General features: G+C 51.5%; 8 protein-coding genes across 8 annotated transcripts; 4 read left to right on the plus strand and 4 right to left on the minus strand.

Annotated features, from left to right (window-relative positions):
- Positions 1-207: 207 nt before the first annotated feature.
- On the plus strand, positions 208-1908 carry J4E82_007871 (uncharacterized protein; the record flags this gene model as incomplete). The annotated part of the gene is made up of 1 exon (XM_051734112.1): positions 208-1908. One exon carries the CDS (start codon positions 208-210, stop codon positions 1906-1908), a length of 1701 nt encoding a protein of 566 aa, XP_051586169.1.
- Positions 1909-2984: 1076 nt separating this feature from the next.
- On the plus strand, positions 2985-4170 carry J4E82_007872 (uncharacterized protein; the record flags this gene model as incomplete). The annotated part of the gene is made up of 3 exons (XM_051734113.1): positions 2985-3434; positions 3485-3584; positions 3635-4170. The coding sequence occupies 3 exons, from the start codon at positions 2985-2987 to the stop codon at positions 4168-4170; spliced, it is 1086 nt and encodes a 361-aa protein (XP_051586170.1).
- Positions 4171-5322: 1152 nt separating this feature from the next.
- On the minus strand, positions 5323-6019 carry J4E82_007873 (uncharacterized protein; the record flags this gene model as incomplete). Its single annotated transcript, XM_051734114.1, has 2 exons — positions 5323-5442; positions 5507-6019. The coding sequence occupies 2 exons, from the start codon at positions 6017-6019 to the stop codon at positions 5323-5325; spliced, it is 633 nt and encodes a 210-aa protein (XP_051586171.1).
- Positions 6020-6650: 631 nt separating this feature from the next.
- On the minus strand, positions 6651-7975 carry J4E82_007874 (uncharacterized protein; the record flags this gene model as incomplete). Its single annotated transcript, XM_051734115.1, has 2 exons — positions 6651-7657; positions 7711-7975. 2 exons carry the CDS (start codon positions 7973-7975, stop codon positions 6651-6653), a joined length of 1272 nt encoding a protein of 423 aa, XP_051586172.1.
- Positions 7976-8904: 929 nt separating this feature from the next.
- Positions 8905-15918, plus strand: J4E82_007875 (uncharacterized protein; the record flags this gene model as incomplete). Its single annotated transcript, XM_051734116.1, has 1 exon — positions 8905-15918. One exon carries the CDS (start codon positions 8905-8907, stop codon positions 15916-15918), a length of 7014 nt encoding a protein of 2337 aa, XP_051586173.1.
- Positions 15919-16526: 608 nt separating this feature from the next.
- J4E82_007876 (uncharacterized protein) lies at positions 16527-17230 on the minus strand (the record flags this gene model as incomplete). Its single annotated transcript, XM_051734117.1, has 3 exons — positions 16527-16757; positions 16848-16961; positions 17027-17230. The coding sequence occupies 3 exons, from the start codon at positions 17228-17230 to the stop codon at positions 16527-16529; spliced, it is 549 nt and encodes a 182-aa protein (XP_051586174.1).
- A 244-nt stretch (positions 17231-17474) lies between these two features.
- On the minus strand, positions 17475-18495 carry J4E82_007877 (uncharacterized protein; the record flags this gene model as incomplete). Its single annotated transcript, XM_051734118.1, has 3 exons — positions 17475-18158; positions 18205-18350; positions 18411-18495. The coding sequence occupies 3 exons, from the start codon at positions 18493-18495 to the stop codon at positions 17475-17477; spliced, it is 915 nt and encodes a 304-aa protein (XP_051586175.1).
- A 1439-nt stretch (positions 18496-19934) lies between these two features.
- On the plus strand, positions 19935-24892 carry J4E82_007878 (uncharacterized protein; the record flags this gene model as incomplete). Its single annotated transcript, XM_051734119.1, has 7 exons — positions 19935-20058; positions 20107-20499; positions 20561-20637; positions 20689-20931; positions 20979-22375; positions 22971-22992; positions 23213-24892. 7 exons carry the CDS (start codon positions 19935-19937, stop codon positions 24890-24892), a joined length of 3936 nt encoding a protein of 1311 aa, XP_051586176.1.
- Positions 24893-25062: the final 170 nt, after the last annotated feature.

Below are 25062 nucleotides of genomic sequence, written 5' to 3' on the forward strand. Positions count from 1 at the left end.
AGCCAGCGCATTACAAAATCCTCATCCTCATCAGGACCAACGATCTCTTCCTTGCCTCCTACACTTTCACTCTCTTCTTTGTCTTCTACAGCTTTGTGCCGGTCACCCTTCTTTTCTTGACTGTGTCATCTTTGCTGGACAATACCTTCATTCTTCAACTTTCTTTACAACATTCACTTCCAAAACCTTTTCGAAAACCTATAAAATATGCGTTTCTCTCTCTCCACTGTCGCCACCGCGGCTTTGATCGTCTCCGCCTCTGCGGCTCCTGCCCCTGCTCCTACCCGCGCTCACGGTCATCGTGGTGGTCATCGTGGTGGTCACCACAACGGTACAGAGGCCAATGGCCTCAACCATGGCGCAAAGCACCCCGGCAATGGCATGGAGAACGGTGCGGGACGGGGTGGCCAACAATATGGCGGTGCTTCTGGTATTTTCCCTACTGATGGCAGTGCTCCCACAGGGAGCTTCCCGGGCTCTGGTGGTCAGCCATCCAATCCTGAAATGACTGCGATTCCCACTTACCTGCCTGGAAACGAGAACGAAAACGACAACAAGCGAAGGTCTCTCGTCTCCGATCATGCCTTCACTAAACGCCAACTCTTCGACTGGGTCTGGAAAGCCAAGTCCGACGGAAGTGACAAAGCCTCTGATCCGTCCGACGACAAGGAGACCTCTGGAGAAAGTAAGGACGATAAAAAGTCCAGTTCCAATGACGACAAAGAGGACTCTACAGACTCTTCAGAGGATTCATCTGAATCCAAGGACGACTCCACGGACGAATCGAAAGACACTTCAGACTCATCTGGCTCTAGCGACGAGTCTTCTGACGACGCAAGCGACAGCACTGGAGGTAGCTCCGACGATAGCACATCCGATGACAAAGAGTCCAGTGACTCTGGCTCGAGCTCTGGTGGGGATGAAGAGGCAGATTCTCCAACTGAGGGTGGCGATTCGAGCTCGGAGTCTGGCTCAGGCACTGAGAGCGGCAGCGGCAGCGGCAGCGATTCCTCGTCTGGCGACGACTCTTCTTCGGGTGGAGATTCGTCCTCTGGCTCAGGCGGCGACTCTTCTTCTGGTGATGAGTCTTCCTCAGGTGGTGAATCATCAGGCGGCGAATCATCCTCCGGTAGCGACTCGTCTTCAGGTGGAGAGTCTTCTTCTGGCTCAGGCGGTAGCTCTGCACCAAGCTCTGGATCGGGTAACTCCACGGTACCTGCCTCTGGTGGTACTGCAGCAAGCGGCACCATGCCAGCAGCAGCTGGCGAATCAACCCTTACCAAGACCATGATGGTAACAGGCGAGTTCGATGGTGGCATGAAACGTTTCGGTCGTGGCGTATCCTGCACAGGACAATCAGAAGGAGGAGACAGCGATGCAGTGTTCTCTCTTGCAGCTGGCGCCACTCTCCGTAACGTCATCATCGGTGCCGATCAGATCGAAGGTGTACACTGCCAAGGTCCTTGCACTATCGAGAACGTCTGGTGGGAAGATGTTTGTGAGGACGCTCTTACCTTCAAGAAGGACGGTGATGGCACAGTCACTGGTGGTGGAGCTATGGGCGCATCCGACAAAGTCATCCAACACAACGGTGCCGGCACAATTACAGTCAGCGGCTTCACTGTCTCTGACTTCGGCAAGCTATACCGGTCGTGCGGTAATTGCAAGACGATGGGTGAGCGCCATGTCAAGATCGACGGTGTGAAGGCTACGGGTGGAAAAGCTACTTTCGTTGGCATAAACACCAACTACGGAGATACTGCGACAATCACCAACTCTTGTATCACGGATACAAAGGCTATTTGCGAGGAGTTTGAGGGCAACGATACCGGTGCTGAGCCTAAGCAGATCAGCGAGGGTCCTAGCTCCGCTTGTATCTACACTCCTGCTGATATCGCCGCTTGTTAGATGGGTTACATGGGATAAATGGTAAGTTGGAAATGGGATATCTTAGAAGAGCATATGGTTGCTTGGAATCTCGAGATCGGCGATGATGTATCCACTCATTTACTCTACACCTTTTTGTGTATATACTCTCTTTTTCAAAGAATTCAATACAGAGATCACCTCTCACCCTCAAGCACTCTCTCTTGTAGATCTGCCCTCGAAATCACTCCATGGCATATCTCTCCACTTTCAGAAACAAGGCATCAACCCCATCCAAGAAGTTCATCTTTGTGTCCGATCGCTTCATCGCCTGTGCCTCCAGGATATCGAAGAGGATTGTCCGCTGCGCGAGAAAATGCTATTCATGATTTCTACATTGTTTCATTATGGTAGTCCCTTGCCTTTTGGAATGTGGTAGTATTGACTCTTGGCTTGCCATGTGGTTACCTTTGTGAGTTTGCGCAACGGATAGACGGCCTTTCTGTAATCGCAGAGGCGATAGGTGGTAAGCTACCTTTTTTCGCAGGGTTTCGCCGCATCGCTGGTACTTAGATGTATAGATCGACATAATCCAGGTTGTGGTTGTAATCTCGCGCAAATTCGATGATAATCTGCAATGCCAAAGTTGAGGAGGATCGATGGTACATAGTCAGCGCGCGGACCGAAAAGATCGGAAGCGGAGTGATGCTCCACTCCGCTGCCCCGCAGGCGAAAATGCGTACTAGTAACATGGAAATGTTCCAACTCGTAAATTTCCCGTTCTACGAAGTGTTGAGAAGGCCCGACTAAGCTACTTGGGATGTTTAGGAGATTGATGTCACTGTTTCGACGATAGAACGCGTTCGAGCTTGATGTAGCGTACCTTCACAAATCGCAAAGTCCTAGTTTTTGTTACATGACGCCTTCCAGGAGTGACGCTCGCTCCATCGGACGAAGCATGTACCACAAAATGATTGATCAGCATCCATACACTGCTTGGAAGGGGCGTATGGGTTTGCCCTTTATATCAATCACTGAGTCCTGCGATACCGACCTTCAATCCATCAAATCCATCTACGCAGCCATCCAAGACAATCTCACCAGACCCACTTGCAGCCATGTCTTACCCATCTACCTACACAGCCTACCGTCGCAGCGCAGGCAAAGACAGTGCCTCGCGTCAAAACCCTCTCACTCTTGAGAAAAGCCAGGAAACGCTCCCTCAAGAGAAGGACCTCGGGCCCAACGATGTGGTCATCAAGATCCACGCCGTATCGCTCAACTACCGTGATGTCGCTATGCTGGTTAAGGAGTACCCGGTCCCTATCACTGAACAAGGCATCCCATGCTCCGACTGCGCTGCCGAGGTCGTTGGGCTGGGGTCTGCAGTCAAGGACTTTCATATAGGAGATGTCGTTGCTCCGATTTGCAGCCAAGGCGACTTTCACCCAACCGATGATGGCGTTTCAGTGGCTATCGGTGCGAACGGCCCAGGTACACTGAGGCAGTATGGTATCTACCAAGCAAAGCACCTAGTACACTTACCAAAGAACTTGTCGTGGGAGGAGGTGAGTGATTCAGGGAGTATACATGAAAACATCAGACTAAACAGCCACAGGGCTCGATGCTCCCATGCGCAGGCGTCACTGCTTGGAACTCATTGGACTCATTGGACTCATTGAAGACTGTGCAGGAGCACGCTAGTGCCCTTCTCCAAGGTACGAGCAAAAATTCCAGATTTTCAAATCATTATACTCACCGTCTATAGGAACGGGCGGTGTTTCTATGTTCTCCCTGCTACTTTGTCTCGCCGGAAACATTACACCAATCATCACGTCTTCCTCAAATGACAAGATCAAAGCTATCCAAGAGAAGATCAGCGACAAGGTTCGCGGTCTGAACTACAAAACCGATGATCAAGCCGCCAAGATCAAGGAAATCACGAATGGTCGTGGTGTTGACTTCGTCGTCAACAACACCGGCGTTGGCTCCCTCATCGATGAAATCGGCTACCTATGCCCCCGTGGCGGGACTATTTCTCTTGTTGGCTTCCTTGCTGGCTGGGAGGCTGACTGGAAGCCATCTGATCTCATCGCCTTGATGGGCAAGGGCGCAAAGTTGAAGGGTATCTCTGTTGGATCGAAGAAGGATTTCGAAGACATGAATGCGTTTATTGAGGAAAAGAATGTGAAGTTCGATGTCATGCTGGACAGGACTTTCGGGTTTGAGGACGCGAAGAAAGCATTCGATCTGCAACTATCGGGTAACTTTTCTGGTAAGATCGTTATCAAGGTCGCGGAGTGAGGGGGTTGTCAGAACTTGGTTGCGATGCTTCGGTTTCCTCGTATTCGAGACTGCCTTTTGTTTGGATAACGAAAAACATCATGATCTACATGAAAATTGCCGGAAAGCGTTAAATGTATGGCCAAGCAAAGGGTAGAGCCTAGCGTATTGGTATGGCAGTGCCGTCATTGCTTACATGTGCATCTAGCAACAAGATTGCAGTGCTTATCCACTACCAACCCCAAAACAGCCAATACAATGTATGCGATGGCCAGACGATGGTGGCTCACCAGCTTACGCAGCCTCACCATCCTATCTGAATGCATCGCTTTTATTGGCTGCAACCCGAAAGCACAGCCTCCACAGCCTGTCATTACACCCTATCGTCCCGTCAGGCGTCCAGTCTCACAACCAGCCTTGAAGCTCCTCAAAATCGGGCAGAAGCAGGCTGAAAGACATATAGTGGTGCTGTCGCGCATTTAGTTTCACGGCTAATCTTTACACCCTCACACAGTAAACAGTATCTAGGTACCACTGAATCACAAAATATCTGAAATGGGTATCCCTACTACCCCACAAGAAGCTGCACCCGCATACGAAGAAGTATTCAACGACCATCCTGTGAACCGATGTGCGCCCTCGGGATCAGCTTCAGCTGTAAGCCATCCTATTCAACCATGTTTGAAGCTGTAAATTATCTAATGTATTGAACTGCTATCCAGTACGCAACTCTTCCCCAAACCGATGACCACGACATTGAACTTCACGCTCAATCTCACAACCATACAAGTTCCTCGATCGCAGCACCCGCCATCTCTTCTTCTCCAGAGACATTGGCACAGACAATCACCAACTTTCTACGACCTAATCCCGAGCCACACACGCATTGCGAGGTATGTGACAACCAAGTTCAAATCGAGGCGAGGCGGAGGCGGGAGGGTGAGAAGTACTGTTGTACCATGGTCGCAGCGACTTTCATGACATTATTTGTATGTGGCATGTTGTTGGGAGTGTCAATCGTTACCATGGCGGCGAAGAAAAAGACGTCTGAGGACTAAGAGAATGTGGCCTAATCGTGCGACTGAGTACTTAGGTATGTAGTGATCTCGAGAATCTAAACTTCCGGAACTTAATACGATCTGAGTCAAAGCACTCTACAGTAGGCCTACAATCTCATCCCTTGAACGCTCGACCAAAAGCATCTCTTTTTGCTCCCATTTTCGCGATCTTGAAGTCAACGCAAGATTCGTAGGTTTGCTTCGCAGCATTTCCATACCACCACCACTGCAACACCTATACTCTAGTTAGCAACCTATATGCATCATTGCGCCAAAACCAGTGCGCTCATGGTACTTACACAGTCACCAGCCACTGCACATTTCTCTTCCAATCCCTCGGGAATCGTTACACTAAACTCCCTCTGTCCAATGGGAACGTCGCTCTCGCTCTTTCCTGGGGCATACCCTTCTTCCCACACCTTCAACATATCCCCCACAATTTCGTTTCGCTTCGTATCCACGATACTCACGTTCGCCGACCCTTCGTGCGGAATTCGAATCCATACTTTGAGCGGGACCACCTGGCCAGCTGACCATACCTGTGTGTTGTTGGCAGGATTGTCGGAGAATTGCAGGCCTTTGCAGAGCCAGAGGTTGCAGGTGGAGGCGCTGTAGGGGGCGGCTAGGAGTTCGGGGAGGCCTTCGACATGCGAGGTGTTGTCATTGTTGATAGTGCGCGTGATGGCAGGACCACAGAGAGAGTTTAGAGTGGGACCAGTGGGACGCGAGGGGGGTGAGGTAATGAGGCCATGGGAAAGAACTCTGGGGATGAGAGTGAGGAATGTCGCTGTGGCTACGGTGGTGAAGTACATCTTGGGCAGCGCGCAAGATGCTTTTACAGAAATAAACCAGAAATAAACCAGAAAGAATGATAGAAACACTCTGCTTTGCACTTATGATTTCTGCGACGGACATGGCATTTTATACACACATTCTCATCGCCACTAGATATCTCCTCATATCTCCGCCTATACTGTCCCCTTGTCCGTGATTCCAAATCAAAAACCAGCATCATTGAGCGTGTCAATTTATCTGAAGACGATATATCGTTGTTGTGTGGATCCGCTATGGAGTGGATGTAGATCGCCAAGGATTAGCGAATGAGACGGGGATATGTATAGTGCCGGCTCGGTAAGGCTGCCTTCTCGCTGCCGGATAGTACAAGACAATATATTCGGGGAAAAGAAGCAAGGTTAATGTGATGGCTTGCCGATGTATAGCCGACCTGAATCATGAGCGATAGGTAATGTTATTCTGCTGTGCTCTAGCGGAGCAAGGTTAATGTTATCCTCGAGGCACAACACAAATTCAATTAAGCAATGGTTTACCATGTCATATGTCATCGTTATTAGCTAGTCGCATTGCAGGTATAGCATGCTTAACCATCTATGCTTCTATTGTACATCGCTTTGGGAGCTGTCAAAGTTCCCCTTTCCACGTGTCTTACTCCAGCAGAGAGGCTTGGTTGGTGTAGAGCACATCGACCACGTTGCTCAGCTTTTCAAGTGTACTGAGTGCCGCGTCGTAGCCTTGGTCACGCTCTGACTCGTCGTACACGATCAGACAACCCGCGCCCTGGTCTAAGACTCCAATGATGACCTTGTCAAGGATCATCTGCGAGAGCTTGCGCTCAACTTGTATCGTGTCGAGCCCGACCATCTTGGCGACGTGGTCAATCTCTACTCTGCTGAAGGGCTCGATGACCTTGATCAGGTTCTGCTCCAGCATGTTGTCGTACAGGCGTCGGAGATGGGAGGTGATGAAGCGGTCGCTGCCGAGCTGCTGACGGTAGTCGGTCAAGGCCGTCTCGTATTCTTCAAGACTGCGATTGGTGTGTGCTCGCGCTACGGCCTTCATGGCCTCTAACCGCTTGCCCGCGTACTTGACAGCGTGCTTGGAAGTCATGAGCGAGGTGACGTCGTCTCCAAGGTTGAGCATAATCTTGCACAGCAGCATGTACTGGAGTGCTGAAGTAGCCTTCTGTTCTTCGTCTTGTGAGTGGTACCCCTCCATAGCTTCGATGAAGTAGGAGAACGACGTGTTGAAGTCGCCGTCCTCTGCATGCAGCATACCACTCTGCATATCCAGCCCGGCTTGCAGCAGAGGCGGGGTGTAGACTGAAGCAGCTGAAGTCCGTGCCGATGTGAGGGCAGCGCGACCCTTTGGTATGTTGCCCAATGCATGGTAAACCCTTGATTCGAGGAGCTGAACCTCGACCAAGACCAACTTATCGTCCAAGCGCTTCAACTCCTTCAGTAGGCTGTTGATGAGTGTGAGGGCTTCGTAATAGGATTGCTTCTGCATGTACAGGGACACGAGTCGGGTTTCTAGGTTCTGCCGAAGGAAACCTCTCCGCTCTGACACGGCCCACTCTATGCATGACTTGGTGACGTCGATCTGGATGTCGACAGTGTTGGGGATGGCGGTGAACAGGTCAAGTAGTTGTCGGACTGCGACGATTAGCTGCAAGCGCTTGAATGTGTACCTGGTCATATCTTCTTACCCAATTTGGATGTCTTCGCCTTAGCAAAGGACGACATTATGGACCGCGCCTGCTTGACCAGCTCCGCCAGCGCATCCACCCTCTTCTGGTCACGGTACAGCTCACCAAGCCCGATCAAAGCACTCTCATAGTTCTTGATAGCAGTCTCATTCTGGCCTGGATCTTGTGATAGGACGTCTTTGAAGATCTGCTCGGCCTTGGAGGGATCCGACTTGGCCAGCTTCTGCGCCTCCGCTATCCGCGAGCTCGTTTCCGGGACAGCCATGGTGGTTCACTGAGTCCTGGTGGTATACGCGATGATTTGAGGTGATTTGTACGCGCGGGTCGTGAGGTGGAGCGTGCGATGGAGTGGCAGAGATGGAACTGTTTGGTGATGTTGAGCTCACAAGCTCACATGGAGATGCGGCGGATGCAAGGTCGGCGGTACGTAATTCCGACAGTTACGGTAAAGACGCCACACCGCCGCGCCACACATCCAGGGCACATGGCAACCGCAGTTCGGTCAACAACGCGCGACTAGAAGGGGCCATGATATCCGCTAAAAGCGTTCGCCTTAATGTCGGTTTGCTAGATCTATCCAACTTTGTGCAAGCAATTGGCGTATCATCGTAACGGGGCTATCCTCTTCGCGCCATTGCTGCCCCAGCGACGGCTGAGTTGGCAGTCGCGCCTCCATCGTCATCGCCTATTGGCCAGTGCACGTAAACAAACCCCAAGCTATTGATCAACACACCGCCCGCCCTGCATCTCCAGTCCACTTTCCCACACTCCCACCCTCCACGATATCACGAACTATTATATACCCTGCGCTGGATCGCTGATAGCTTTTCACGATCAATACCCTCAGCTGTATACCCCAATTCTACTCACGCGCTCTCAATTCAACTCGCTCCCACTCTCCACCTCACAACTACCATTTTGGGTTGAGCACACACCAGACCACATACCATAATGCCTTCATCAGACAGAGAGGTCTCCCGCGACCGGGAACTCGTCAGACACTCACATTCGTTCTCACAAGACAGGATGATCCCCATGTTCGTCTTCCTCACCGCCATGTAAACCCATCGCCGTGTGCCACTAACACCGTGCTTCAGGTGGGATAGTGCTGACCCAGACCGCGCACCTCCGCCATTACCTCTCAACCCAGGCTCACCCACTCTCGGCGTTCGTCCAAACACATCTGCGGCCATCATGAAGGCGGCCAAGGCGCTGGAAGAGAAGGCGCGAGAGAGTTTACCAGCGAGCTCATACACTACTAACCCCATGCCACAGAAGTTGCAGACGTCTCCCGAGCGATCTCTGATTAAAGGCACACAGCACAAGCGCATGCAGTCATTACAGCCGGGCAGCGTTCGTGATCTACGCAGCTACCTTGACAACCGCTCACCTGAGCGTGCCTATCTCGATGCCCGGTCGCCCGAGCGGTCGCCCGAACGCGAGCGACCATCGAGTAGGGGAGGACGGCCCATGTCAAGGGACTACGAGAGGGATTACTTTGGAAAGGATGCCGACGTGAGTCCTATCCGACAACTCACTCCTACACCAGCATCACGATTCGAGATCAAAGACACACCTGCCTTACGGCCTAGCCAGAGGGCCATCCTGGGAGAGAACACACCACCCTCTGCCACAATGCAGGCCTTGCAAAGTATGACCATTCCTCAACACATGCTTGACCCGCCGTTATCGAACATCACCAATCGCTCAGCGCATTCTTCACCTGCGGCTACGCCAGCTTCAGCTCCGGCGTCTGCACCAGTCCATGGACCACCGCCGCCGCAGAACTTCGATAACATCTCTAGTCAGCTCATGAGCATCAACAACATCGTCTCCAGCTTGCAGAAAGACATGTCGCAGCTCAGCCGACGGAGCAAGGACAATGCCACTGATCTTATCAGCTTGAAGGAAGCCACCAACACCCGCGACGAAGACATCCGCAAGTCGCTGAAAGATCTTCTTTCCACCATGTCACAAAAGCAGCAAGCTCAAGCTGCAGCGGCCATGAATGGCGACACCTCTCGCTCTAGTAGCCTCAACCTCCAAGATCCTCACATGACCCCAACGAAGCAATTCACTTTCCCTCGTATGGCACCCACCAGCCCATGGACAGACGAGCGCATCGGTAGTCCGAATCCATACTCTGTCGAGGGAGCCGCTAGTGTCGCAATGCTGGAGAAGATCATACGCGAGATGGTAACCAAGGATGGTCAAGAGCGCCTGGTAGCGAGTCTGCAGAAGCTAGTCGACAAGGCCACGGGAGAGACTGCCAAGAAGGTTACTGAGCTGGCCGAGTTCGTCAAGCAAGGCTCAGCCGGTGGCTTTATGAATGCAGCAGCTCCTGGATCGGCATCGTTCCAGCCTTCCCCAGGATCCGGTGCCTTGACGCGGACGATATCCGCTGATAGCAAAGCTTATTCCAGTCCAAAGGCTGCCGATTTTGTGAGCGAGGAGATGCTGAAGTTCCTCCGTAAGATCAAGGATAGTGTCGCCGAGTCAGGGTGTGTCACAATGGCCACCAAGACCCTCATCCAAGATCTCCGCGGTGAGGTACTCGGAATGGGACGGGAACTTGCTCGCAAGGTTGAGGAAGCAGAACAGGCCAGGCAAGTCGAAGCTGGGCCTGATTCGAGCGCATCAAACGAGGACATCAACGCCATCGTTCAAGAGGGCCTTGCCAACCTTAAAGACCATATGGACAAAGTCATGCGTGAGCGAAGACGGCAATCCATGTCATCTGTCGTGACGCGCACCACAGTCGACAATAACGAGGTCTACGACGTCGTCAAGCAAGCACTGGCAGAACGCGGCTTGGATCAACCAACACCCCAAGCTGCAGCTGTCGACAAAGAATCAATCATCAGTGCTGTTCGAGAGGCCTTTGACGGCGTCGAGATAAACCCGAACGTCGAAGTGCAACAGGTCGGCTTAGGGAATGATGAGATTTTGCAATGTCTTCGCGAAGGCCTACAAGACTTCAACGGCTCCGGCGCCGTCACGAAGGAGGAGATTGAGACCATGCTCCAGGACTCATTGCAGAAGATTCAGCTCCCTCCTCCTATTAACGAGGTCCACGAGATCCGCGAGGAAGTTCTTATGGCCGTGCGAGAGTCTTTGGAGGAACTGAAACCTGCACTTGCAGCTCAAAACCCGCCAACGGACGCTCTGTCAAGGGAAATGCTCGAGGAGGTGATTCGTCAAGCGCTTTCTGAGCAACAACCTGCGCCAATGGAAGTTGAGATCCCTCAAGAAAGCATCACGGAGGCTGTACAAAGCGCTTCACAGGCTCACAACGATGCTGTCATGGAACGTCTACAGTCTATGCTAGACGAGGTGAACACCCAATTCCAAGGTTTCTCTTCAGCCAACGGGCGTGAAACCGAGCAAGTTCTCCAAACCCTTCGTGAGGGACTGGACAGTCTCCGTACCGACCTCCAAGGCTCTGTCAACCAGCCCCGAGAGATCACCCAGGATGGCGAAATGATCGACGTCATCAAGGCTGAACTCGACAAGTTGCGCGAAGATGTTCAAGGCTACGTCGCCGAAGGTCCTCGTGGAGACCAAGCTTGGAGCCGTGGTGACATGGTAGAATACATCAAGTCTGAGTTCGAGAACCTCCATGAGAAGCTGAGCTCTCAGTTCCTTCCTTCTTCCAAGAACAACGAAGAGATTCTCGCTGCCATCAATGCTGGGTTCGACGAGATGAAGTCACAGGTTGCACTTCGATCGGAAGATGATGACTCTAACGATGACATCAGTGAGGCCATCAAGCACGAGTTCGATCAGCTGAAGGAAGTTGTTCTTGGCGATACCTCCAGCAACAAGAACGATATCCTTGAGAAGCTTCAAGCCGGTTTTGACGGGCTCCATACTTTGATGGGCGAGAAGCAGACTGCGACTACATCGAACGACGACATGCTAGCATCACTGAAGGAGGAGTTCGAGCATCTTCGGGAGACCTTGGGCGGCTCACTGACGAAATCCGGTGGCGGAGCCGAGAAAGATGACATTGTCGACGCTATTCGGGAACTCATCGACGGTTTGCACACATCCCAAGAGACTACTTCAAAGGACAACATCGCGCTCATTCGTGGCGAACTGGAGGCCTTGAAGGAATCATTTGGCAATGCCCTTGTGCCATCCAGTGACAACGACAAAGCCGAGATGATCATGGTTGTCAAGGCTGCACTGGATGATATCAAGACCAACCTCCAGTCTGCTGGCGTTAACGAAGAACTCCTAGAAGCTTTCCGCGGAGAGCTGGACCTTCTCCGCCAGTCTGACAACGTCACCAGACAACACAACCGGGCTGATACCGAGGAGGTCCTGGAAGCCCTCAAATTGGGTCTCGACGATCTTCAATCGCATCTGGACAAGAAGCTCGACACCCCCGACCGCAACGCGTCTGCTACTAGCGAGATCATGGATGCGATGAACGAGGGTCTCGATGGTCTGAGGGCCGACGTTTCCAAAATGGCGGAGAACACTGTCGACATGAGCGTATCGTACGAGATCTTGGATACGCTCAAGGAAGGGTTGAACGCGTTGCGTGACGACATCGACATGCTCAAAGGCGTAAGGCAGGAAACTTATGTCGAAGAGTATGTTCCTCTTCCTCCTGCTGGAAACGAGATTGCTCTCGCGAACGAAGCAGCAGGTGGAGAGTCAATGTCACGTGAAATTGTTGAGGAAGCTACGCAAGCGGAGCTCCCGCCGTCACCAACCCTGCCTCCTCAGCAATCGGCCGACTTGTCGAGAATGGAGCTTATGCTGGAGCAGATTCAGGATAAGGTCGAAGCCATGGATGCTGCTAGGGCTGAGCCAGTGCCATCATCCGAACCTGCTGCCGTGGCAGCTGGATCCGCTATGAAGGAGGACCTGGTTGCTATCGAAGAACTCCTGAAAGACGTGCAAGCTGCTGTCCTTGTCATGCAGGATCGGGAATCCGCACCACCTGCACTGGAAGGTGTCGCTAGAAAAGAAGACACTGATGCCATCGAGACTCTTCTCGCAAACACCAAAGCCAAGATCGAAGAGCTCGTCCTGCCCGACCCAGCCACTGCTGTCACCAAGGAGAACTTGGAGGATGTTGAGATCGTCGTACGTACCACATCCGAGGCCTTGGAGGCGCTCGCGAAGAAGTTCGAGGATGAAGGCGCGACGAAGGCCGACGTTACAGTCATTCAAGTCATTGCCGACGATATTAAACTTGCTCTTGACGAAATGAAGACAGCCAAGGCTGATGACGAGTCCAACCCACAAGCAACCAAGGCGGACATCGACGCTGTAACCCTGCTCGTGGACGATCTCAAGGTTAAACTCGACGACCTGAAGATCCCGGATCCAGAAGAGCTCCCCTCCAAGGCTGACTTGGAACAACTCACTGGCTTGATCCACGACTTCCGCGATAGCCACGACAAGATGAAGGACACCTACGAGGAAGACATCATGAAGACCGCCACCAACTTCGACGAACGTCGCGCTGAAGCTGCTCAACTTGTGGAAGATATCACTGGAGTCAAGACTGCCTTGGATGAGATGCGAGAGGAGATCAAGACCAACCTCATTGAAGGTGGTCCTATCGAAGGCCTCCAAGCTTCCTTCAAAACGTTGGAGGAGACTATCGGTGCTAACAACGTCACCGCTGATGTCAAGGAACTCATGGAGATTCTTTCGAGAGAGTTCGAGCGCGCTCACGGATCTATCGAGGGCCTCCAGAACGACCAAGCGGAGAAATCGGCACTTCATCTTGAGAAGCACGATGAAGTCAAGGACGCCATTGTTGCAGGCTTCACAGAAAGCCTAGAGGACAAATTCAACACGCTCATGGCGAAGTACGACGATGCTCAACTCCTGGCCGACGAACTTGCAAAGGTCATGAAGGAGAAGTCAGAAGAACAAGAGAAGATGCTCGAGAGCACCAAGGCAACTGCCGACGAGCTTCGTCTGACCATCGATACTCTTGGCGCTACTATCGCGGGTATGAATGATCGATTCGAAGGTGCCACTTCCCAATTTGAAGGTGCCTCTACCCAGTGGACGACCGACTCCTCAGCCGTCATCAGCAAGGTGGACGAAACTCTTGCGAAGTACGAAGAACAGAAACTCGCATTGATGGAAAAGCTCGATGAGCAGAAGCTTGAAACCATCGCAAAGCTTGAGGAGCAGAAAATCGAGTACATCGCCAAGCTTGAGGAGCAAAAGAACGAGACCATCACCAAGTACGAGGAGCAGAAGCTCGACGACAAGACTGAGCATTCTCACACTCGTGACGAGATCAAGAACGTCGAAAACGTCTTCAACAACATCCAGGATAACATTACTGAGTATCATCCCAAGTTCATGGTTGCCCTGCACGAGATTGAAGCATTGGTCAAGGCTCACTATGAGCACGCGCAGAAAGCCAAGGAAGAGGCAGATGAGAACGCTCGTGCTTGGAACGAAGAAGCTAAGGCTCGTTCCGAAGAATTGCAAACGCACTTTGCCAATCTGCCGAAGCTTCTCCCTGCGCCAGCTCCAGCTATCGAGCTTCCGGACAAGTACGACGATGCACCTGTGCAAGAGAAACTCGACAAGCTGCTTGCGATTGAACCGTCGCCAAATTACGATGACGGCGCGGTGCATGAGAAGCTTGACAAGCTCCTCGGTCATGCTGATGAGGCAGGTAAATCGGCAGGAAACCTTGAGAAGCTAGACGAGATCCACGCCCAAGTCAAGATAACCGCTGCAGAGCTGAGCGAGTTCGTTGCCAAGCAGACGCAGTTTATTACCGACGGCAATGAGTCTAAGGAACGCGAAGCTGAGGAACTTGGTCTGCTCATTGAACGCAGGACGACTCAGAAGGAGCAGCTGGAGATTGACTTGGAAAGCTTGCGAGCCGAGAAGGCGACACAGAAGGAGCAGCTCTTTGCGGACATCCAGGAGATGAAGGCCGAAAAGGAGCGTGTTGTGCAAGAACTGAAGGAAGAGAAGGAACGCGTCATGGCTGAACTGCAAGAAGAGAAAGATCGGACCATGGCAGAGCTCAAGGAGGAGAAAGACTCCCTCCTTGCTGCCGTCGCAAGTCTGCAAGCCGAGCGCGAGAACCTTGCGAACCAAAAGGTGCGCCTCACTGGCGAGGTCTCGTCTCTTCACACTGCGCTCGACATTCGTCGAGAGGAACTGCACTTCATGGACACCAAGGCCGATGCACTGGAGCGTCGCATCTTGAACGGTATCATGGATCACTCCCGTGCTCTGATGATGACCAAGGGTGGGTCGAAGAATGCTTCCAAACTCAAGAAGCGTATGAACGCAGAAGCTGGGAACGAAGACGCCAGGGCTATGCCCCCTCCCAGCACTGCAGCTAATGGACTCTCTCTTGCGCTCAAGCCTCGCCCTGCTATTCGCCGCGGGGCGCCTGCCAACCCAGCACAGCGCCGTATCTTGTCTCTCAGTCAAATCAGCGGCAACGCGCCCAATGGAGCTCAAGCTTACCCGGCAACTTCGACTCCAGCTAATAGCAAAGCTGGCGGACTGGGCCGCAGTCACTCTGTCAAGACCAGCAATTACTCTCGGAAGGGGTCTTGGGGTGGTCGTCCCAGCGCCGCTATCGCCAACAAGGAAAACGGTGTTCTACCTGAGGAAGATGAGCACGAGACGACGCCGATATCTCACGATATCATTGAGGAAGATGCACAGAGTGAGACCGGCACTGAGCGTCGCTACAGTCTCGACAGCCGCGACTATGCTGAAGGCGAGACACCAGGCTACGATGGACGCTCCAGCTTCGGCGGCACAGGGAGCGAGTACACATACGCTTCTGGTTCGTCGTACATGACCGGTAGCGACATTGATCACGACCGCCGTACCTCATACGGTGCGCAGTCGGCTCACTCTGCTGCTCGTGGCGAACAGCCCATCGACGAGGAAGGGTCGGTGTATTCCGATGACGAAGAAGACAATGAGCCCACGGCTACTATCAACCCCTCGGATGTCACTGGCTCGGAGATCTCGACCGCCACCGCTGACCACGACGTCGACCTGCCAACTCAGTCAGAAATTGTTCGTGCTGTTGATGCCGTCCGGGAAGAGATGAAGGAAAACTACTCTCCACCTAGCGACTCCGGGGTTGGCACTGATCTACCTACCGCCGACCTCAGTAACTCCTTAGTCGATGCTGACTATTTCCGACGTCAGGCTGAGGAGGAGGCGAGCACTGTCGGTTAAATCAACACCTACCAAATCTGTTAACGATTACTGAGTTACCTACGCTCTGATGTCTCGCTCCGTGTCTTTTGGTTTGAAGCTTCGACTCGCCCTCCTAGGGTTTCAGAGTTGGCATCGCCGACTGATATGTCGAGCTTGATAGTGGCGTGTTCTCCAGAATCGCGATGCACGATTGATGGCTTATGTGTATATGCCCCGGCACGATGGAGTTTGGTTGGCTTTGGTTCCTGTTGATCTGATGAGGGTTCACGAGGAATGATGGATTCGACGAACGTTTAGGAGTGTTGAGTTTTCCACTCGGAGTTCTTTACTTGAGGTTACATAGGCGCTAGGGGAAGCTATCGGCGGATATGCATTTGGGTTTATCGGCCTGGAGTTTGTTTGGTTACCTCACTTGAGTAACATTGCTGATTACATACATGTTCTTGTTTATAACTTTAGTCGATACGTAGGCTCTTCTCTGAGCGTAATGAAACGATCGCCTTCGTTCTTTGTTCCCATTGCCGTGGTCATGTGTCTTTCGACTTGTCCGAACTACTGTTGCATGACCATATTTATAGTCGTGTGTGAACAATAGTGCAGCAGTGCGCCCGGAGAATGTTTGACTATTACTCCTCATCATCATCATCATCATCCTCGTCTTCTTCTTTCTTCGCAGTCTTCTCATCGTCTCTCTCTTCATTTTCTTCCTCTTCCTTTTCGTGCTCCCCAATCTTTGCACCCAGATCACCCTCATAATCCGGTCTTACGACCTGTATGTCCTTCTTCGCAAGCGCAGATTCGATAAGAGGTGCTGAAGCGAGCAAAGCGTTGTATTGATCGATTGTAAGTGAGATACCCTGTGTACAGTGACCGTCAGTAAATCTATCATCATCTAAACACGTAGAGGGGAAGACAGGATCGAAACATCTTAAGTCATCAGCACATACCTTCTTGCCCGGTTTCGTCTCTCCAGAATCGGTAACATAGTACTCTCGTATACTAACTAGTGTGCTCTTGTTGAAGTCGCTTACAGTCACGCGTCGTTTTCCGCTGGTATTTAGCTAGGATCACCTTAGCACTATCCTCTCCGTTCTTCTCTTTGTTCCCCTTTCCTTGTGCAACTTACGCTGACATATGCATCGCCATTGTCGTCTGTCTTGAGCTCGGGTACCACTGGTACAGAGTCGTCGTCGTTGTCGTCTCCGGCCTTGGTCTTCTTGCTCGCGCGCGCCGCGTTATCGTCATCAGCGTCGGGCGAGGAACGTTTCTTTGGGAAAGTTTTCTTGAATGCGCTGCCCCCTCGGGCACCACCACGCTTGAAACCGGCCATCTTGTTTTGGGACGTGTAGATTGGGATGTGGAAAGTGGATGGTCGCGGTTTGACGCGCCACGCTGCTACTGGCGATGACGCAGGGCATGCGTTTCGCGCTAATCTGACGCGCTAGACACACGGTCACGTGATTAGGCGTTGCTTCAAGTATGCTCTATCACAACAATCTTCTGTGTTTCGATCATTCTTCTTGTACTATCAAAACGAGTGTCGAGCTATCTAAGGGTCGAGAGTTTGATCAGATCTACATGGCATGTATCACTCCGTCCCCATTCTGTACTGCATGTGCTTCACTCCATGGCCGTGAAGGTCGCATTTGCTGCACTTTGGATGGCTTCTCCAAACTTAGTGGCCCAGATATTTCCTTTTCAAACTCATACGAGATCCTTCCCTCTTGACTGAGAACTGAGTCTGCACGCCCCATCTCAATATCTTTGCCTACTGACGCTCGCCCATGCGCATTTTGCTCAAACAAAGTCGATGGTATACGCGGGTCGTACATAGTTGGGACGCGACTACGTGAAGGAGGTGGGACGACAGCGGCATATCCATGACCCATGCCGAGTGCCGATGCCGTGGGTTCAAATGAGCAGCTCTCCTTCTCTCGAGCGCGACGGCATGCGTCAATCGTCGCCGTAATGAATGTGACCAAGAAGAGGAACCATCCTGCGCCGGCTGCGATAGTGTAACCTCGGCTGAGATCAACCAGCATCGCGAACTTTGTGAGATCTGGAGAGGTAGCGGTGTCGAGGCGTGTTTTGCTGAAAGTCTCGAGACTCATGTTGAAGCTGAGAGACACGCCGAGGGCTGCGGCCATGGCACACATACAGAGACTTTCGATAGGAATGATGACCGATGAGGCTATGCGCATACGTTGGAGTATATTCGTTAAGACGATAATAATTCCGGCGAGTGAAGCAAAGGCGGCCTGCGTTGTTAGCACGCTCTAATAGACTAATAGTTGATTTACGCACACAGGCGATCGATATCCAGATCTTGATGGCGCCCGCTAGAACCGCAGTGAAGTAATCCTTCCAAAGCTGCGCCTGCTGCGGTTCTGGCTGGACCATCTCGAGTATGCCAGTACCACGGCGATTGATATCGCGAATGATGAATTGTGCTAAACAAATCGTTTAGGAACATTCATTGATACATTCAGTTGAGGACTTTGAATACTTACACCAAGTACCTAATCCTAGCGACCCCAACGCTATGATGAGGGCCAGGACCCTCAATGACAGTAGGATGGATTTGCCATATCCCATTCTTGTACACGAAGCCAACGAAGCAAGTAACCTGCAATGAGTGTATAGTATAAGCACAGTCCAGCTGGCAGCTGCTCACAGAGCGCTAGATGAAAGTAGGTGGTGTCTAAACGAGTGAGTGGTAGACACGGATAGAAATCCCTTGCTCAAGAGCGGACGAAGCATAGTTATTGAGCAAACGTCATATCGTACACAGAATCGGAGTCTCAGGAGCCGAGTGCCTTGTTGTGATGCCTTGCGCAGCTGGAGGGGGGTGGAAACAACCTAGGTGGCTGGTTGTGCCTGAGCATGCAGGCACACCTGATTCAGAACCTTCGATATTGACGCGCCACAGCATATCCCACGCGGGACTCTGCTCACCGACGCGTAACGGGACATAAGGTAGAGACCAGTGCCTCAGCAGAATCTTCTATCTGTACCCTTGCCTCTAGCCTCGCAGCTCATTGTTCAAGCATTCGAGCCGTTGCGGCATGGTGATTGGCTAGCAACCCCGAGGATTCTCCACGGAATGCTGCGATCCGCTATACAAAAGATGCATCCTCGCGCATTGATGGTGCTGACGTCCCGATAATTAGGAACGGCTGGGGTTATGCTTGTCTCTCCACGTGTTGACGGTGTTGAGACATAACCTGAGGCACCAAGGTGTCGCCGTTGCCAGGCTGAAACAGGCGTCAGACCCAGGAACTGAACCAAGGCTTTCCGGATCGTTCCGTCATCATATCGCTAGGCTGCTCTATAATAGGTGAAATTGACTTCGACGTTCGGTGAAGCTTTCAAGCACGACATCATGTCGGATACACTAAATTATTTCGGAGTTCGGGCAATTGATACCCGGAGCGGTCCCACGCGCCAGCTCCCGATAGCGCAGAGCAAAGGGGAGACGACTGAGTCGTGTACATACGTACTAAATGAAGGCATGGTACTCAGGCCATGCATCACGATGCTACGACCGCTACGGTGGTTTGTATCTGTCCTGCCCCCGAGTTGGAAAGTTCAGATGAAAGACGGGTCTCCGTGCACTTCTCTGCCTTTTGCATCTGAATTCGCTTTGCGCCTCTGAAATACTTTCAGGACCGAAGCAGCATGCTCATCATGAATAGAGATGTTGTGCATTCGAGAAATGCAGAGCGGGGCGATGCGATGAAGAATTCGCCGCCGAGGCTAGCCTCTCGGCAACGACGCAGTCGGGTCGGCCATCCTTCATACAGCAGCCATCGACACTTGTATCCGCTCTCCCCTCTCCGCCAAGACGAAATGCGGAGAACGGTTGGAGAGAACGGTAACATTGCGGAGGGCTCGTCACGAGGTTGTGATGGAAGCCCGTTGTTTTCCCGAATGACGCAGGTCAATTGCGAAAGCATGTAAAATTTTCGAGAGTATTTAGCTTCGCGTGATTCTGAGAGCTGCAAACATTTTGTCGAAGACGAGGGATTTACAAGATGAGGTACTCCAGTGCCGTCGCAGCGAGCTTTGCTCTGTTGCCAAATCTAGTAGTCTCGCAAGGATACACCAATGAGTCCGAAGTACCGCTATACGGACTTAGCCCACCAGTATATCCCAGCCGTAAGTGTTTTGATCATGTCGAGGAATCAACAAACTAACCGTACGTAGCTGTCGGTAATGGAACAACCTCGTCGGGTTGGGCGTCAGCATATGCTCGTGCGAAAGACCTCGTGGCTCAATTAACACTGGAAGAGAAGTCGAATCTCACACATGGCGTCTCTGGGCCCTGTGTAGGCCAAACGGGCGCTGTTCCCCGTCTCCAGATTCCAGAGTTATGCTTTGCAGATGCTCCTGCAGGTGTGCGAGGACAGGAGTTTGTGTCATCATTTCCTGCTGGCATTCATCTTGGAGCAACCTTCGACAGGGACCTGATGCTCAGGTACGGTCATGCTCTTGGTAGAGAATATAGAGGCAAAGGGATTCATGTTGCTCTTGGACCATTCATAGGCCCTATTGGAAGAGTCGTGCGCGGTGGCAGGAATTGGGAAGGTCTTGGTGCTGGTAAGTGTCCATATACGAACTGCATGTGACACGGATACTAAGTTCGTACGCCTACGTCTAGACCCGTACCTTGCCGGTATTGGCGGTGCGCTTATCACCAGAGGTACACAAAAGGAGGGCGTGATTGCTACACCAAAAGTATGCGATTCCATTGTGTTCATACGAATCAGAAGCTGACAGCACCAACAGCATTGGCTTGCGCAAGAGCAAGAGTATAGGCGGCGCCCCGGTGACGAGGGCGAGGCAGTCTCCTCAAATGTAGACGACCGTACACTACACGAGCTCTATGCGTGGCCGTTCATGGACGCCCTACGCGAAGGAGCAGGCTCGCTGATGTGTTCATACCAGCGTGTGAACAACTCATACGGATGTCAGAACAGCAAGCTTCTCAATGGCATTCTGAAGGAAGAGTTAGGATTTGAGGGCTTTGTCGTATGTACTATACCGACTGTTACCAAGACGTCACTAATAACCTATAGGTATCTGATTGGGACGCACAACATGCTGGTGTTGCTTCAGCGAATGCAGGCCTTGACGTAGTGATGCCAGTCGCTAAATTCTGGGGCGGAAATCTTACTGACGCTGTCAACAATGGATCCGTAACAACGGAGAGACTGGATGACATGAATACACGACTTCTTGCAGCGTGGTTCTATCTCAACCAGAACGAAGGGTTCCCAGAAAACGCTGTATACCCATACAACGTAGAACACGAGATTGTGGATGTACGCAAAGACCATGGGTCACTCATCAGAGAAATTGGAGCTGCCGGAACCGTGCTGGTCAAGAACTTCAACAACACCCTACCGCTTCGCAATCCTCGTTTTCTGAACATCTATGGCTATGACGCTGAAGTGAAAGCTCAGCCTTGGAACAACCCTTCCCGCTTCGGTGGCGGCTACGAAGAGAATTTCGGTTGGAATACACTCAACGGCACTTTGATCACAGCAGGTGGTTCGGGCTCCAGCACTCCGCCATACGTGATCAGTCCCTTCAAGGCTATCCAAGACCGTATCATTGCAGATCGCGGAACACTACGATGGGACTTCTTCGGTGTAAACCCAACTGTATACGCCAACGCCGATGCATGTCTCGTCTTCATCAACGCCTACGCATCAGAAAGCTTCGATCGCACTTCACTCACAGACGAGTTTAGTGACCAGCTCGTCAACAACGTTGCTACCAACTGTTCAAACACGATCGTTGTGATTCACAACGCTGGTATCCGCACCGTAGACGCCTGGATCGACCATCCAAACATCACCGCCGTTCTCTTCGCCGGCGTCCCTGGCCAGGAGAGTGGCAACGCCATCGCCGATGTTTTGTATGGCGATGTGAACCCTTCTGGTCGCCTGCCATATACTGTCGCTCGGAAAGAGTCTGATTACGGCCATTTGCTGAACGGAACTGTCGATCTCTCCATCCCGGCTTTCTTGCAATCGAACTTTACCGAGGGTCTGTATGTCGATTACCGCGCTTTCGATGCGCAGAACATCACACCACAGTATGAGTTCGGTTACGGCCTTTCGTACACGACATTTGATTATTCAAACATGACAGTTGAACGCGTGGCGAACGCGAGTCTTTCTGCTTTCCCGTCATCGTCTGTGCCGATTGTACAAGGAGGTCATCCATGGCTATGGCAAGTGTTGTACCGCGCCACAGTCACTATTACCAACACTGGCAAGGTCGCTGGTCATGAGGTGGCGCAGCTGTACTTGGGAGTACCCAATGCGCCGCAAAGGCAGCTGAGAGGTTTCGAACGCGTAGGTTTATTGCAGCCTGGCGAAAGTCGAGAGGTTGAATTTGCATTGGACAGGCGCGATCTGAGTGTCTGGAATGTTACCGCGCAGTCATGGGAGCTTCAGCGAGGCAGGTATGCAGTTTGGGTGGGAGCAAGCAGTCATGACATAAGGCAAGAGGGTGAGATTGTAGTAGAATAGGTTGGTAGAACGAGTTAACAGTATTCAACATCGTTTTATGTCATCCTCGAGGCTTTTGCGTTTGCGACATTTTGATTCGAGAGCCTCTTTTACATGTGGAGAATATGGATTTCAGGATTTGTGAGTGGCTAGTCGTCGGTTCGGGTTATCGCAATACCATGGCTGAAATGGATAGCAACCATGGTATTGCAATTGCGCGCACATCCGTCATCCTCGAAATTTCTTATAAAGTCTGTAAATTGTTGTTTCTGATTATGCACATGTTAGCATCTATACAAGCTGTCCAACGAGCTTGATGTAAACAAACTTACAAGGTAAAACTTACATTATACTCGAACTCCCTTTCACTCTTCCGAGAATTACATATTTCTAGTGCCTGAGCCGTAGCAGGCAAGAGTGCACAGACGTACATACTGTTCCGTGAGGATCAACAGCTTGCACTCGCTGCTGTTGGGCCCCCCTTTTCCAGGCACCCTCTTCTTGGCTTTATATCAATCCCAGCTTTATAGTAGTATTACTCTTCTTCAGGTCCAGTAAACTCAACCTGAAGGTCTACAATTCTCTCAACCCAATATATCAAATCTACCAATGGTCAAGAGCATTAACTACCCTTTATCAGTAAGTCAGTTCCAGTCTTCTCCTCTAGTATGGTTGCTGATGAATCCTAGGAGGATATCCAGAAAACCTACATAGATGTTGTACAAACGATCGAGGAAAAGTCCGCTTCCAAGGACCAGTTCGAGAACATATCCCTGCTTTTAGCCTTCTAGGAGCTTGGGAAGATCGCGGAAGGTTACATCGAGTACGCCAACGAATCCGGTTATGTGGAAGACTGGGTAGAAACTCGCTTCAACGATGACGATGTCTTCCAACGTCTAAGTCATGCATGCATAGGTTATATCGAGTATGAGCATCAGAAGACGTCGGCTGACGGCGAGTTCTTCAAGATGATGCGAGCTGGGTTGAAGTCAATAGCACATACCTACAACCCTCCCTCCGCCAAAGGAGAATTCTTCGACATGGTTAGAGCTGGTATGAGGACTATGAAGTACGCCTACAATCCTACGCCAATGGATCTGCTTTCCTACCCGCCCTTGCCAGACGCACTGCAAAGAGTATATCGCCATGTGGGATACACACCATTCGAAGACATAATCTTTCTGGATATGGTAGCTTCATTCGAGAATGCTTACTTCTGGTGTGCTTGGGGTCATGTCTGGACCGAACGCTGGGGTGACGAATGTTTCTGCGACCGTAGGCAGAACCAATACTGGTGGACACCCAACATACTCGACTACCGCGATGTCCCGACAGCCGTCACATATATGTACGAAACTACCAATGGCCTCGGTTGCGTTGAAGATGTTGTCTTTCGAGATCTGGTTGAGACGATTGAACAGTACATGGAGTATGCCAACGACTTCGATAACTGGAATGACCCAAAGATTGCCGCTTTCCGCGAATTCTCGGTAGTGGTGGACTGCGTCTCGTATGTTTGCCCAGACCACCAGTGGTTCCAGCGATTTCTCAGCCTGCCTGGGGAGCTCCGGGAGAATATCACGCACGTGTACCTCTTGCTCGAGAGTGATGCTGGTCGCCTGAGTAAGCACCAGCACTACGATCAGTTCAGTAACCCATGCTGCACATGGAAGTATCCCTGGGAGCTTATTGCTTGCGACAATCAAGAGGCGAAAGCATTCCCAGAGGCTAGTACAGGTCGATGTCCCATGGGTTGGTTGCCAAACCTTGCATTTGTAAGCCATCAAATGCACGAGGAAGTCCTCGTTATGATGCTGCGACGGACCGAGCAGTTCAATCTGAAGTATATGTTTCGCAACACGGATTTCAAAATTGCGACTTGGTTTAGCAAGTTCCTCAAGGCGATTCCGGGTAACGGAGGTGAAGAGGCGGTGAGACATCTCAACTTTCCACACATGCACTGGTTCAATCATGGACGCAATTCGCCAGCTCTGACCAACTCGAGCTTAGACTTGGCCATCGTTTGCAAAAAGCTGCGCAAACTCGACATGACCTTCCATGTCGACAAGGTAAGCATATGTGACGAATCCACAAGTTATGAGCGCAAATCGCTTCCCCTTCCTGAGGTGATTAATCGCTTCAAACTGGAGACAATTTTCGGCTGTAATAGCCTAGAGGAAGTGTATATTGACGGCATATACGTCCGACCAACACAAGGAGGCGTCATGACAGATTTGGACGTGCTAGAGGACCTTGGCAAGTGGATGATGATGGGCTTCCTCGTTCGGCGAAACTTGGAGCACGGTATCCAAGTCGAATTGGCGCGCCGATGGGGTGCTTGGAGAGGACGTGCTGGTGGGGTCCTGGTTACCCTAAATAACACCGACATGGCACACGTCATGACGCGCATCGGGTTCAGAAACGCGTATACAAAGACTCTGGCTGTGGCTGGGCCTGCTCCGATCATATAGATGAAGGCTGTAAGTACTTTAGACAGAGGTTTGTTGGTCCGAGTATAAGCTAGCTGACCGGGATGTTGATCACCCGGGGATGTTGATCACTCACAAATCTCAGCACTCCCACACAAAACACGTGTTTATTTTCTTAACGTAGCTATAATTGCCACTCCGTACACATAGAC

The sequence above is a fragment of the Alternaria postmessia genome (genome assembly GCF_024291825.1).
Source record: "Alternaria postmessia strain BMP 2775 chromosome Unknown scaffold_57, whole genome shotgun sequence".
In the NCBI taxonomy this organism is placed as follows: Eukaryota; Fungi; Ascomycota; class Dothideomycetes; order Pleosporales; family Pleosporaceae; genus Alternaria; species Alternaria postmessia.